Source organism: Equus quagga, unplaced genomic scaffold (genome assembly GCF_021613505.1).
Source record: "Equus quagga isolate Etosha38 unplaced genomic scaffold, UCLA_HA_Equagga_1.0 73442_RagTag, whole genome shotgun sequence".
NCBI lineage: Eukaryota > Metazoa > Chordata > Mammalia > Perissodactyla > Equidae > Equus > Equus quagga.
This window is the reverse complement of record NW_025802777.1, coordinates 11,882,970-11,897,907: the sequence shown is the minus strand read 5'-3', so window position 1 is coordinate 11,897,907 and position 14,938 is coordinate 11,882,970. Positions and strand designations below refer to the sequence as shown.

The 14,938-nt window shown below is 38.8% G+C and overlaps 2 protein-coding genes across 2 annotated transcripts; both read right to left on the bottom strand.

The window, feature by feature from the left end:
* Positions 1 to 5,770: 5,770 nt before the first annotated feature.
* On the bottom strand, positions 5,771 to 6,445 carry LOC124234314 (keratin-associated protein 21-1-like). The gene has a single exon (XM_046651629.1). The coding sequence runs from the start codon at positions 6,392 to 6,394 to the stop codon at positions 6,080 to 6,082; it is 315 nt and encodes a 104-aa protein (XP_046507585.1). The 5' UTR covers positions 6,395 to 6,445; the 3' UTR covers positions 5,771 to 6,079.
* A 3,486-nt stretch (positions 6,446 to 9,931) lies between these two features.
* Positions 9,932 to 10,303, bottom strand: LOC124234393 (keratin-associated protein 21-1-like). Its single transcript, XM_046651754.1, has one exon. It carries the CDS (start codon positions 10,301 to 10,303, stop codon positions 9,932 to 9,934), a length of 372 nt encoding a protein of 123 aa, XP_046507710.1.
* Positions 10,304 to 14,938: the final 4,635 nt, after the last annotated feature.

Sequence of the window (14,938 nt, the reverse complement as noted above, 5' to 3'; positions counted from 1 at the left end):
AGACGCAAACAGCAAGGGCATAAGGTGAGGCTTTCCTAGGTTATACCCACAAGAAAGTGGATGGATCCCAGGTAGAATGGCCATTGCAGTGGGGGCTGGAGCAGGAAACAGGTGAGATGAAAAAGACCTGAACTCGTGCAACACAAGGGTATGCACCCGTGATTTTGTCCAGTGCAATATAATCCACTCTATTTAAGAGTGCTTGGAAATTTTCAGTGTGATAGTTTAGTCTATACCTCATGTAAGAATTCCTGGACATCCATAACATGTATTAGGCAATAATTCCTCTGTTCTTCCATAGCTCCCTGTGCCTAACTCTATTGTGGTAATGAATATGTTGTATTAGCATGCTCTATTTTAAATACCTGATTCCCTCAGTCAATTGTGAGTTATTTAAGGCTGATAATTTTGTGTTTATTTTCTGTGAATCTAAAGAACTAGGCACTAGCTAACTATTGAATGAGAGCCTATAAGATTTCTTCCACCTGTAAAAATCTTTGTGTGTGTGTGTGTGTGTGTGTGTGAGGAAGATTGGCCCTGAGCTAATATCTGTTGCCAATCCTGCTCTTTTTTCTTGAGGAAGATTGTTGCTGAGCTAACATCTTGTCAATCTTCCTCTATTTTGCATGTGAGATGCCACCACAGTATGGCTTGACAAGCGGTGCTAGGTCTGCTCCTGGGATTGGAATCTGTGAACCCTGGGCCACCAAAGTGGAGCACACCAGGTTAACCACTACACCACCAGGCGGGCCCCTAAAAATCATTATTTTAATGTATGGGAAATTATGTAAGAAAATAATAATAATAATAAATAACAACATTTCTATTTTCCTCTATAGGTTTTGAGGCACACTTACATTTATTACCTCATTTGATTCTTACAAAAACAAAGTAAATTAGGAATTTGTGTTATTTGTATACACATGTTACAGATAAGAATACAAAGGTCAAGGATAGTTAAGTCTTGCTCAAGGACTCTAAGCTGTTTAGTTGTTGAGTTGAACTGTTTCAACTAGTGCTATAACATAAAACATTTGGAGTAGAAATTATGGTAACTTTTCTAGACTTCTCAAATGTTAGTTGATGTAAGGAAGAATCACCCTAGCTCAGCAACTTGCATGCCAAACTAAGACCTCAGATTCCCAGGTTTGTCTTCTAATTATGATTGTCGCACTTTTACAATTTTCTCCACTAAAATATGTTCAGCATTGGCTCCATTCCTGCAAACTCCATGACTCTTTCCACATTTAACATGTCACCTGCTTTCTTCCCAACACAGCTTTAGCATGACTATATTTATTTGCATTGTTCCATTGATTGTTTTTCTAGACAGTGATTGAACAGTACAATTTAATTTTACAAGAATTTTTGAGTACTTACATCATGCAAGTGCTATTCCAGGGCATAGAATATTGAATAAAAAATATGTAGCTAGAGCTCAAGGACAAGCTCTGTGCTTTAGAAACTCTCCAAGGAGAGTGAATCACCATTTCCTTTGGACCAGTCTCTCATTTCACCACAAGCTATTGAAAACTTAGAGTATTTTCAGGCTTTGAATTCCCTCACCCATTCAATCTTCAATTTACTGCAATCAATATTCACTGTTATCATATCCCCCCTACCAAAAACAATTCTTCACTGAAGATCCCATACCTTTTGCCAAATCCAATAGAAACTTCTAAAGTAATTAATACAATTTGATGATAAAGTAAAAAGCAGGAGCAGATCATCAGAAAAGAAGCTACTCCTCTGAAACCCACTAATTTGTTACTAAAAATACAATGACAAACATTATGTCAAGTTACTTGGTGTCACAGCATATGTTAGAGTTCATAATTACGAGATACATGTATGATAGATGTACAAAACATCTAACTTGGTAGTGTGCCTATGTATTTGACATGAGAAAATTGACATTATGGATTAAATTCTGAGATTATCAAAATATTGTCAATATTAAGCATAATGTGTAAGGTTGAGCCACATAAAATTGTCATTTTGTATGTTAAAGATGGTTAAATGTCTTTAATTTTATATTAAGCAACCTAATTATAAATATAATACAAAATCTACTGTGTTCTCACAGTGGTAGAACTTTGCATATTTTATTTAATTTGGTACTCGCAACAATCCTGATCTAGCATTATTTTATCATTTTATCCTTGAGTATACTGAGGCTCAGAGGAGTTAAATAATGTGCCCATGATCACACAGCTAATAGCTGATGGAGCCTATACTACAGGGAAAGTGGTGGGACTCTGGAACCCAGGCTTTTAATCACTATCTATACAATTTTCTTTTTGTAAGTGTGATCATTTGGATGACCTTGAGGAAATGATATCTCACAGAAAGAAGAGAACAGTTAACCACAATGTTTCATGTGCAGGAGAACATGGATATCAACTTAAAGCAGATTCTAAAGACTTCTGGACACAGAGCAATACTGTAGCCTTTCCTCATTAATTTCCATGGATCTTTCCTTTTTCTTTTTCTTCTTTTTCAGACTCATGATTAATACATACATATTGCAAAACTTTCAAAGAAATACATTTCTTCTCAATGACAGGAAGGATATGGGCAGTGGTGTGCTGTTAATTGTTTAATGACCTCTGCTGTGGGTAGGGGGTTTGATTTGCCAATTTCCGTGCGGTAAACACTCCTAGCATGACTAGTTTCAAGTTACTAACTGGCTTATGACATTTCTGAAAGTCTATACCATCTTCTAGTACTTGAATAAATGAACTTTCATGTTTAGAACTTTAATCAGTATGGAATTTCTTTTGTGTATGATGTAAGGCAAGTATGTATCTTTTCTGTATCCTAAACAAATGGCAAATTGATCAATCCCATTTAGTGAATAAACTATCTCAGATGAAAACTTTGTCCTTACTAGGCACTCCCCTGGAGTCTTTAGCACTGGCTACTGTGGTCTTACTGGCTCAGAATGATCTACTCCCTGTATGTTGATAACATGGCTAGATTGCCTGATCTTTGCTGGCGGCCTACACAACCTCTCTTCCTAGCCAGAGTCCTCTCTTGGCCAGCTTGTTATAACCTTCTACAACCACACTGTACAATAGAAATATGTCACAAAACACATACAGAATTTACAATTTTTCACTGGTCACATATGAAAAAGACAGACACAAGTGATTTAATTTTATAGCATATTTTATTTAACCTAATATATCCAAAATGTTATCACAATATATAACAAATATTTTTAATTACTTGATATACTTTTCATTCTTCTTTTATACTGTCTTTGAAATCTGATGTGTACTTTATACTTACAGTGCATTTACTTTTGGACTAGCCACATCTCAAGTGCTCAGTAGCCACATCTCTCTAGTGGCAACAAGATTGGACAGTGTAGCTTATGAGAAGCTGAGAATTGCTCTATGGATGTATCCACTGATTATCATTTTTCCAATAGAGGTTACTACTGTAGCAATATGCTGCCAGCAATTTTACTTCTTTTTCTAAATTCCTCTGCCTTTCATTTTATTTTCCTTCTCATGTAACTGACCAATTTCAACTCATCCTTTATGGCTCTGCTCATATCTTATCCTCCCCTGGAATAAATTTCTGTCTCTTGTCTAGCCTTCCCTTTCCACATTCTGACAGATTTAGGTTTCCCCATGAATTCTTCCTCGGCAGCTCCATAACATTTGTAAACACGCCTGCAATAATGTGAACGTATAATTTACTATTTTGTATTCAACTAAATAGTTGAATTCTTGGAAGAAAGAACTATGTGTCTTATATCTCTGTCCTCAGTACGAATCCCAACACATAGCTGGAACACAGATTTTTAAGATTTGCGAAATGGCTAAAAGAACAAACAACTGACTTTACTATTTAGAGTTTCTAAAGTATTCAATAGCTCATCAAAGGAAAGGATTTTGTGTTTGCTCATGAAGGAGATTTAAAGCTTAAATCATGTCCTATGAAAAGTACTCACTTACATCAATTTTGTTCCATTTCCTCCACAGTGTGATTTGACATGTGAAGCCAAATGTTCGTTTTTGCCAGCCTTCATCAATCCATGCCACACGTGCACACATGCACATGTGCAAACTTTCTCTAATTTTATCAGCCCTGTCTCTCTTAAAATTATCACCATTTTCTCATTTCACTGAAGCTGAAACTCTCAAATTTTCTTTCACTAAGAGTTACAACATTTCAGATTTTGAAAATATGCTAAACAGTTTCTTAAAACCCTTTTCAGGATATATAAATTATCTTATAAGTGGTTAGTAAGTAATACTCTTCCATTTTTCAGAATGCCTTCAATGACAAGAAACATAATGAAACAATAAGCTAGATTTTTAAGGAGCTATGATGATAAGAATTCCCTTCCCCTGTTTGTAAGGCTAACCTCAGAGTTACTCAGAGCACAGTCAGTCCTCAGATCTGACTTACAAATGTTCCAGCTGTGAAAATTGTCCTGCCCTCAAGAGAACTCCTGTTTCTTCATCAGTTGGACAAATTATGCCCTGGGAATAACCTCACTTCGGGGATCGTTTTGATGGCAGGGCCATCTTCCTTGGAATTGGCCATTTTGTGGGGTCTCCTAGCTCCAAGGACCTCAGAGTCAGAGTTTTTGCAGTAACTGCTGTCCTGGAGATGAGACAGTGACACATTTATCACTGCTGGTTAGAACTGAATCTAAAAGGCTCTGTCTGTTGTAGGATCTAAATGTTAGGGGTTGGAAGGTTAGACGAGGGAAGGACAGTAAAGTCAGAACCCAACAAAGTAGTAGGCTCCCCGATGCAGAAAGTAGACCAGAAATTTTAATGCCATTTTTATATCTGTCTCACTGAGGCACTAGACCTTGCTCTTTTCCAGTGGAAAATGTGGCACCCCCTGATCATACCCAAAACCTAATAAACTTCTCTTCCCCTTTTATACTTGCCACTGTCCATTCTGGTCTTCTTAGCAAATGGCATCAGATCATTTATCACAACCTCAAAATACCTTTCTAAACTATCTCTCCAAAACGTCAGCCCTTACTCTATTTCCCATTAAGCTCTTTTATTCCCTGCATAGCAATAAACTGTCTGAATTTATCTTAATTGTTCTTTACTTTTTTTTTTTTTAATCTTCATCTTCTGCAATAGAAACACTCTGAGAGCGGGAAAGATATCTGTAATTTTCCTACTGTGTCTTCAATGTCTAGCATGGTTCCTTTTCAACAATATTCAGAAATATTTGTCAATTAAGTGACTTAAATCAATTTCCATAACCTCAGCATACAGAAACAAATCTATTTGCACTTCCATCAAATGCAGATGCTATGACAGAATATTATTCTTCTAACTTATCCTTTTCTTAGTTTTTTATTACTCATGTGCTTAACATGTGAGTCTGCTTCTAATATCTCATTAACCCTGGAAATTCTCTCTTTCATTCCAGTAATTCTTTAGGAACTCAGCCAACTCTCCTCTCCCTCAGATTTTTGTCATAACCTCCTGAATAGGTGTCAATCCTCCCCCTTTTTTCCCCTCCAGCTCCATTCTAGAAACATACAATTTCCACAACACAGTTCTGAAATACTCTGTGACTCATGGTTGGGTAGGTGAGTGTCTGAGCATGTGGAACACAAGAAAGAGGTGAAGAACACATTATTTACGATATCAGTATAAGAGTAAATGTCTGTATTTTATCAAGGAAAAACCCAAGTTCAGGCAACCTATTTTTAGTCCAATTTTCAAAAGAGGCCATAAGATCTCAACCAGGAGTAATTCACAAACAAGTACACAGAGAATTGTTACAAACAAAGATCTGTTTTTATTAAGAATAGATGACTTGCCACACTGTAGGATGTTGGAACCATCAAGACAGACATAACAGAGATCACAGACTAAAGGATAAAGGCTAATATTTGGAAAATAGTCAGATGATACATCAGAGCCTGGGACCACAATGATGGCATTATAAAAATGGGTAGTTGGACATCAAAGCCCCCAGCAAGCATGTAATTTCCTGGATATAGAAGTCAGGGGTGCAGATCCCTGTATCAACCTATCTTTAGACATGTCATTTTAGAAGTAAAGGAGGCTTGGATAGTGATGTTCTAACAGCAAGAAGAATAACATCTTCTATAGCAAAGTGGCCTGTAGCCACAGTAGCCAGAGCCAGAGCTATATCCACAGCCATAGCTGGAGCCATAACCACAGCCATATCCAGTTCCATAACTACAGCCATAACGGGGGCTATAGCTACAGCCATATCCGCAGCCATATCTGGTTCCATAACCACAGCCATAGAGGGGGCTGTATCCACAACCATAGCCGGTCCCATAACTGCAGCCATAATGGGGGCCAAATCCACAGCCATAGCCATATGTGCAGCCATAGCCACAGGAGTTGCCATAGTAGTTGCAACACATGTTGTCAGGAGAAGAGAATTCAGGCGGGTTGCAAGAGGAGGTTTCTGAAGTGTGTGTGTCTTCTACTTCTCCTGGCTCTTTATATACTGTCAGTAATTGGCAGAGCGTACCATTTATCCCTGACTTAGCCACAAAATATGTAAACAACTTGTATGTGCCAGTTGCTGTTGACAATCATTAACAATGGTTTGCTTAAAATGAGCTCATTATTTTAGAGTCTCCAGTTTCAATTAAAGAGCATCATTTACATTTACTCTGCCAAAGAATTGTCTCAATAGAATCATGTGCCCAAATGTAAAACTGATACCCATTTTCAAACCCTTCTATTATTAAATAGCTACCTCACACAACTATGTTGTGGGGAGTTATAGGAAAATTTTGTCCTTTTGGTCGCTACTCTTTCCTAAAATGTCTGCCTTGGCCCATAGGGAAAGAAATACTCCCATCTCCTTTCTTGAAGCATTGCAACATCTTGCCAGGCTTCTCAAACTCAGATACCTACTGTCAGATATCTACTAGTTTCTTGTAGCAGAAAACAAGGATGATGCTAACTCTCTAAGGCACAGAACAGCCCCCAACAACCAAGAAACATCTAGGCCAAAGTATCATGGCACTGAGATCAGAAACCTTGGCTTATAGCTCTGCCTCTATAAATAAGCTCTTCTACCTGTAGGTGTCTCAATCCAAACATGCCCTTTCCTCTCATTCTATCCCAAACATCTGAACTTTCCATCACCAAATGTGCAAAGAGTGTGTTTTTTGTTTGTTTGTCTGGGGGGATTCTTTTTGCTCATCTTGCTTCTCTAGGTTTTACTTAAATCACCATTTTCAGAATCCAGTGGACTCCAAAACTAAATATTGCTTATGTAAAAACTATGAAATCCAACTTAGAAGCGAGTAGGAACTCAGGAAGATCATTCTTTCTACTGGATACTGGAATTTCACAACAAATGAATGAGTGGTGATCCACTACTTTATTAAGTACCTTCAACAGGCATTTTCACAAAACCGTTGATTTCATTTTCTGAGAAATTTCATTATTACACATTTTTCCTTCATTAAGGAATCTTCCTATTTCTTTATATTGATCACAGGTCTAATCTGATCACTGTGTGATGTTTCATTACTAATAGTAAATATTAAGAAAGTACATCCCCATACCAACTTTTCTTTTCCTTTGTCTCCTTTTCTGTCATCCTTGAAAGTCAAAACTATAAATTCTGTTTCACAAATTCCCTGGCATACACACTTTACTTTTTAATACTACTTTCAACACCCACTTTTAGGCCACAATACTCCTGGATTGTTGAAAAACTATTCTATCTTGATTTCATTATTTCTACTATTTTTCCATTCAGATCTCTGGATACTGCTCCATAATGGTGGCAGTGTGTCTATTTTCTGCAGCCCTGAATAACCTGTTCTGAGTTCAATGCCTGGTACATAGTTGACCCTAGATCAATATTTTGCCAATAGAAAATGGTGCATAAAATCAAATACACATTCAGCTGTTGGTCTGCCACTTATGAGCTATAAGATATTTAGATATATTACTGCCATCTTCTCTTTTAACTCAAACTGAAACTCTCAAATGTTCTTTCTCTGAGAGAGTGACAAGATTTCAGACTTTGAGGAGGTGTTAAGCGTAAGTTTGTGAGGACCCATTTTGAGATAATTAAGTTGTCTTAAGAAATGATAGACTCTTTACTGGATACACAAATGATCTTACACATGTTAGTAAGTGATATTCTTCCATTTTGCAGAATGCTTTACATAATAAAAAAAACAATGAAATAATAAGTTAGATTTTTAAGGAGCTGTAAGCATTAGAATTCCCTTCCCCTGTTTGTAATGCTAACCTCAGAGTTACTCAGAGCACACTCAGTCCTCAGATCTGACTTACAAATGTTCCAGCTGTGAAAACTGTCCTGCCCTTGAAACAACCCCTCTTTCTTCACCAGTTGGACAAATTATATCCTGGGAATAGCCTCACTCCAGGCTCGCCTTGATGGCAGGGACATCTTTCTTGGAATTGTCCATTTTGTGGGGTCTCCCAGCTCCAAGGACCTCAGAGTCAGAGTTTGTGCAGTGACCCCTGTCATAGAGATGAGACAGTGACACATTTATCACTGCTGGTTACAACTTAGTCTGAAAGGCTTTTTCTGTGGTACGATCTAAATGCTAGAGTTCTGGAAGTTCAGAAAACGAAAGGACACTAAAGTCAGAACCAAACAAAGTAGTAGGCTCTCCAACCCAGCAAATTGACTGTAATTTTTAATTCCATTCTTATGTCTTCCCTAGCCAAAGAGAGCCCCATTAAGGCACTAGACTTTGCTCTTTTCCACTGGAAAATGTGGCAACACCAGATTATACTTGAAACCTCATAAAATTCTCTTTTCCCTTTACACTTGCTACTGTCCTCTCTAGTCTTCATCCAACTGGAATCAACTCGTTTGTCACAACCTCAAATTCCTCCCTGAACTATTTCTCTAATCCTTTAACCCTTTCTTTCTCATTAAGTTGTTTTATTCCCTCTGTGGAAGTTATCTGTCAGAATTCATTTTAATTATTCTTTACTTTTTTTTTAACTTCATCTACTAGAATGTAAACACTCTGAGAGCAGGTCAGATATCTATAATATTCCCACTGTGTCTTTGGTGTGAGGGATGGTTTCATGTCAAAAATATTTGTCAATTAACAAGTTAAATCAACTTCCACAACCTCTATATATGCAAATCTATTTGCACTTCCATCAAATGAAGATGAGGTGACAGAATATTATTCTTCTAACTTATTCTTTCTTTGTTTTTCTTCCTCATTTGCTTAACACTGAGTCTACTTCTAATTTCCAAATAACCCTGGAAGCAATCTTTTTCATTCCATTAATCCTTTAAGCTCAGAAGCCACATTATCTCTCTCTAGGACTTTTGCCTTGACCTCCTGAAGATGTGTCATCCCTTCTCTTCTTTTCTGTTGTGCTCCGTCTAGACACAATGCGATTTCTAAAGCACAATTCTGCAATACTGTGTGAGTGTTCTTGGGTAAGAGGATGTCTGAGCATGTGGAATATGAGGATTAGGTAAAGAAGATACCATTTATCATGCAGGTATAAGAAGAAATGCTTGTACTATGCCAAAGTAAAATCCCAATTCAGGCAAGCTATTTTTAGCCAAATTTCCAGAGAAGCCATATCATTTCAAAAAAGGAGTTATTGACAAGCAAGCACACAGAGATTTCTTAGAAAGAAAGAACCACTTTTATTGAGAATAAGTGATTTGGCCCATTGTGGGGTATTAGGATCATCAACATAGTCACATCAGAGAATCAGAGACTAAGGAAATAATGCTAATGTTTGGAAAATAGATGATACCTCAGAACTTCAGACCACAATACTATTCTAAATATGGATAGTTGGAGGTCAAAGCCTCTGTAAAGTTGTAATTTGGGGGTATAGAAATTGTGGGGTCCAGATTGTTGAATCAGCATTATCCTTAGATACACCATTTCAGGAACAAATGAGGCTTGGATAGAGATGTTCTAGCAGCAAGAAGAATAATATCTTCTGTAGAAAAATGGCCTGTGGCCACAGTAACCAGAACCAGAGCCATATCCACAGCCATAGCAGGAACCGTATCCATGGCCATATCTGGTTCCATAACCACAGCCATAATGGGGGCCATAGCCACAGCCATAGCCACAGTCAGACCCACAGCCATAATAGGGGCCAAACCCACAGCCATAGCCATATCTGCAGCCATAGCCACAGGAGTTGCCATAGTAGTTGCAACACATGTTGTCAGGAGAAGAGAATTCAGGCGGGTTGCAAGAGGAGGTTTCTGAAGTGTGTGTGTCTTCTACTTCTCCTGGCCCTTTATATACTGTCAGTAATTGGCAGAGCGTACCATTCATCCCTAACTTAGCCACAGAATATGTAAACAACTCGTATGTGCCAATTGCTGTTGACAATCATTAACAATGGTTTGCTTAAAATGAGCTCATTATTTTGGAGACTCCAGTTTCATTTAAAGAGCATCGTTTACATTTACTCTGCCAAAGAATTGTCTCAATAGAATCATGTGCCCAGATGTAAAACTGATACCCATTTTCAAAACCTCCTATTATTAAATAGCTACCTTACACGACTACGTTTTGGAGGATTGCAGGAACATTTTGTCCTTTTCGTCGCTACTCTTTCCTAAAATGTCTACCTCTGCCCATAGGGAAGGAAATGCTCCCATCTCCATTCTTGAGTCATTGCAACTTCTTTCCAGACTTGTCCCACTCAGATACCTACTGTCAGATACCTACTAGTTTCTTATGGTACAAAATAAGGAGGATACTAATTCTCTAGGGCACAGAACAGCCCCCAACAATCAAGAAACATCTTGACCATAGTGTCATGGCACTGTGATCAGTTTGTGAGTGTCTTTAGGTCTGAAGCGTGTTTATTGTATGCAGCATATATATGGGTGTTGTTTTTTGATCCAATTGGCCGCCCTATGCCTTTTGATTGGAGCATTTAGTCTATTAACATTTAAAGTAGCTATTGATAAATATGTATTTATTGCCATTTTGCTACTTTCTTTTTTTCTGGGTGTTCTGGTAGCTCTTCTCTGTTCTTTTCTTTTTCTCTTGCTCTCTTCCTTTGTGTTTTGATGGTTTTCCTTACTAATATGTTTGATTTCTTTGGTCTTACTTATTTGCTTACTTATTATAGGTTTCTAGTTTGTGATTACCATGAGGATCCTATATAATATTCTATGTATAGAGCAGTCTATATTGAGTTTATAGATTCTTTAGCTTGACCTCTTTCTAAAAGCTCTACTTTTTCACTCCCCTCCTCCCACCTTTGATGATTGTGAAATCATATCTAATCTCTTGTTTTTTGTGTGTCTATCCATTACCCTCTTATCACTGAAATAGGTGACTTTAGTTCTTTAGTCTTTTAACCTTCATATTATCTTCACTTGTGGTTGATCTGCTACCTTTACTATATTTTTTCCTTTACCAGTGATTTTATTGCCTGGTTTTTTGGGGGGTTATTTTGAGAATTTTTTTATCCGTATTTGTGGTCATTGCTTTCCCACTTAAATAAGTCCCTGCAGCATTTCTTGTAAACTGGTTTCTTGGTGATAGACTCCTTTAATTTTTGCTTGTCTGGGAAGCTCTTTATCTCTCCTTCCGTTCTGAATGACAACCTGATGGATAGAGTATTCTTGGCTGTAGGTTTTTTTCCTTCTAGCACTTTAAATACATCATGCCATTCTCTTCTTGCCTGTAGGGTTTTGGCTGAGAAGTCTGCTGATAGCCTTATGGACTTTCCTTTGTATGTCACTTGTTGCCTTTGTCTTGCTGCTTTTAGGATTCTCTCTTTATCTTTAATTGTGAACATTTTAATTATAATGTGTCTTGGTGTGGGCCTCTTTGGGCTCATCTTTCTTGGAGCTCTCTGTGCTTCCTGTACTTGGATGTCTATTTCTTTCCTTAGGTTAGGAAAATTTTCAGCTATCATTTCTTCAAACATATTTTCCACCCCTTTGTTTCTCTCTTCTCCTTCTGGGACACCAATAATATGAATGTTAGTGTACTTGATATTGTCCCGGAGTTCCCTTAGACTGTTCTCATTCTGTCTAATTCTTTTTTCTTTTTTCTGTTGAGCCTGGGTGATTTCCTCTAGTCTTTTGTCTAGCTCACTGATCCATTATTCTGTATCCTCTACTCTGCTATTGAGTCCCTTTAGTGAATTTTTCATTTCCAGTGTTGTATTCTTCATTTCTGATTGGTTCTTTTTTATATTTTCCAATTCTTTGTGATGAGCTCACTGTGTTCATCCAGTCTTCTCCCAATATCTGTGAGCATCCTTATGAGATTTTGTTTGAACTCTTTGTCAGGTAGGTCACTTATTTCTGTTTCATTTAGTCATTTTCCTGGAGTTTTGTCCTGTTCCCTTCCTTGGAATGTATTCCTTTGCCTCCTCATTATGCCTCTTTCTCTGTGCTTATTTCTATGTATTAGAGGAGTTGGCTATGTCCCCTGATCTTGGAGAAGTGGCCTTATGTAAGAGATGCCTTTTGAGGCCCAGCAGTGTGATTTCCTCTTGTCACTAGTCCAAATGATCTGGATGTGACCCCTTTGTGGGCTACTTGTGTCCTTCTGCTGTGGCAGGGTTGTTCCCACTGCAGGTACCCAGGGAGTCTAGTCTTTCTTTCTCTGACCAGCTGTTTGTAAATCTGGTTTGGGGAGCCTTAGCACCATTGGCTACAAGATCTAAGAGCACACTCCTGTTGCATTTTTCCTGTTAATTGGGAGGTACCCAGTGTAGCTGGTGCTAGGCTCAGGGGCTTACAGTTGCTATAGGTCTCAGGCCTACAAGACTGTTGTCAGTTCTTTAGGAGTGCAGCTGAGTGGGGATGGCCCTAGGCATGGGAGCACTCAATTGTTTCAGGCTTTGGAAGGTGGGGCTTATCCTTTCTATGGTGATTTGTGGAGCACAGGTCTTCTGCCACTGATAAGCCTTTGCCCCCACAGGACCACACACACCATCAACACTGTCCTGGTCCATGCACACTTCCCAACCCCATGGTGTATACCCTGATTTCCCACTGCAGAGGCCCCCACCTCTCCACCAATGCCCCCCACAGTTCACCTGGTCCTCACATAGGCCCTGTCCCACAGAGGCAGGCACACTCACTAGCCTGTAGAGGATCAAGGCACCCAGTCAATCCAGGCCAACAAGTAGCCTGAAGGCTTGGTGTTGGGTGGAGCTTGTCCCTAGGGCATGCTGCCTGCCCTGACTAAACTAGATTAAATCTGCAGTCTAGTGGGTGTGGCAGACCCCTGGGCTAATAGGCCAAGGGAAGAACTTCAAAGATGTCTTCCAGGGTCTGTGTCAGCATGCCTGGACTAGGTGACAACAATGGCAACGACCAATGTCTCAGTCTCCCGAGAGGTATCTCCTCTCACCGAGATGCATCCAGAGCCTACCAGGTGAGTCTCTTTTTACCAAAGGACTGTCAGCCTTCTTTCCGGTGATTTTAGGTTGTTGAGACGGGGGAGTTTGTTCATGGGCCCTTTAAGACTTGGGTCTTTTAGGCTTTCATCAAATAGCTTTTCTGGGGGTATCCCTGCTGCAGTTAATAGCCAGAAAAGTCAGATAGTAAGACCTTCGTCTCAGTTGTGCTGAGTCTAAAGGATGCTTATAGCAGTATAGGGGCCCCCAGTCAGGAACACACTCCTCCAGGGAGGGCTGCATATCATAGCGTGGCTCCCAGCTGGCTGGCTGAGAAACTCCACTGCTCCTGAAGATGGCTTTTTTTTCCTCTCCAGAAGGAATTTCTGCCTCCTCCACCTTAGTCAGGACTGTCCCTTGTTGTGGGGGTTCTTTTTATCCAATTTTCTATAAAGGGTAATTTTTCCAAAAATACTTGTAACCTCATTGTACTTGTGGAAGGAAATGAGTTCAGAGTCTGCCTACACCACCATCTTGACATGATCTACACACTCTACTTTTTAATGCTACTACCAACATCCACTTTTAAGCCACAATACTCCTGGATTGTTGTAAAAGTATTTTAACTTTATTGTGTTATTTCTAATACTTTTCCATTCAGGTCTCTGGATACTGCTCCATAATGGTGGCAGTGTGTCTATTTTGTGTATGCCTGAATAACCTGCTCTGAGTTCAGTGCCTGGTACATAAGTGACACTTGATCAATATTTGCCAATAAAAAATAGATGGATTAAATCAAATACAAGTTCAGCTGTTTGTGTGCCACTTATAAGCTATAAGATATTTAGATATATTACTGTCATCTTCTCTTTTCACTCAAACTGAAACTCTCACATTTTCTTTCACTAAGAGTGTCACAACATTTCAGATTTTGAGGAAGTGTTAAGTGTAAGTGTGTGATGACCCTTTTCTAGATAAATAAATTATCTTAATAAATGACAGACTCTTTACTGGATACCTAAATTATCTTACACATGCATAGTGAATGATATTCTCCCATTTTACAGAATGCCTTCTATGACAAGAACCATATGAACAATAAGCTAGATTTCCAAGTAGCTGTAAGAATTAGAATTCCCTTCCCCTGTTGGTAAGGCTAACCTCAGAGTTACCCAGAGCACAGTCAGTCCTCAGATCTGACTTAAGAATATTCCAGCTGTGGGCACTGTCCTGCCCTTGAAGAAACCCCTGTTTCTTCATCAGTTGGACAAATTATATCCTGGGAATAGCTTCACTCCAGGCTCACCTTGATGGCAGGGCCATCTTTCTTGGAATTGACCTTTTTATGGGGTCTCCTAGCTCCAAGGACCTCAGAGTCAGAGTCTGTGCAGTGACCCCTGTTATAGAGATGAGATAGTGACACATTTATCACTGCTGGTTACAACTTAGTCTGAAAGGCTTTTTCTGTGGTAGGATCTAAATGCTAGAGTTCTGGAAGTTCAGAAAAGGAAAGGACACTAAAGTCAGAACCAACAAAATAGTAGGCTTTCCAAATCAGAAAATCGAGTGGAATTTTAAATTCCATTCTTATGTCT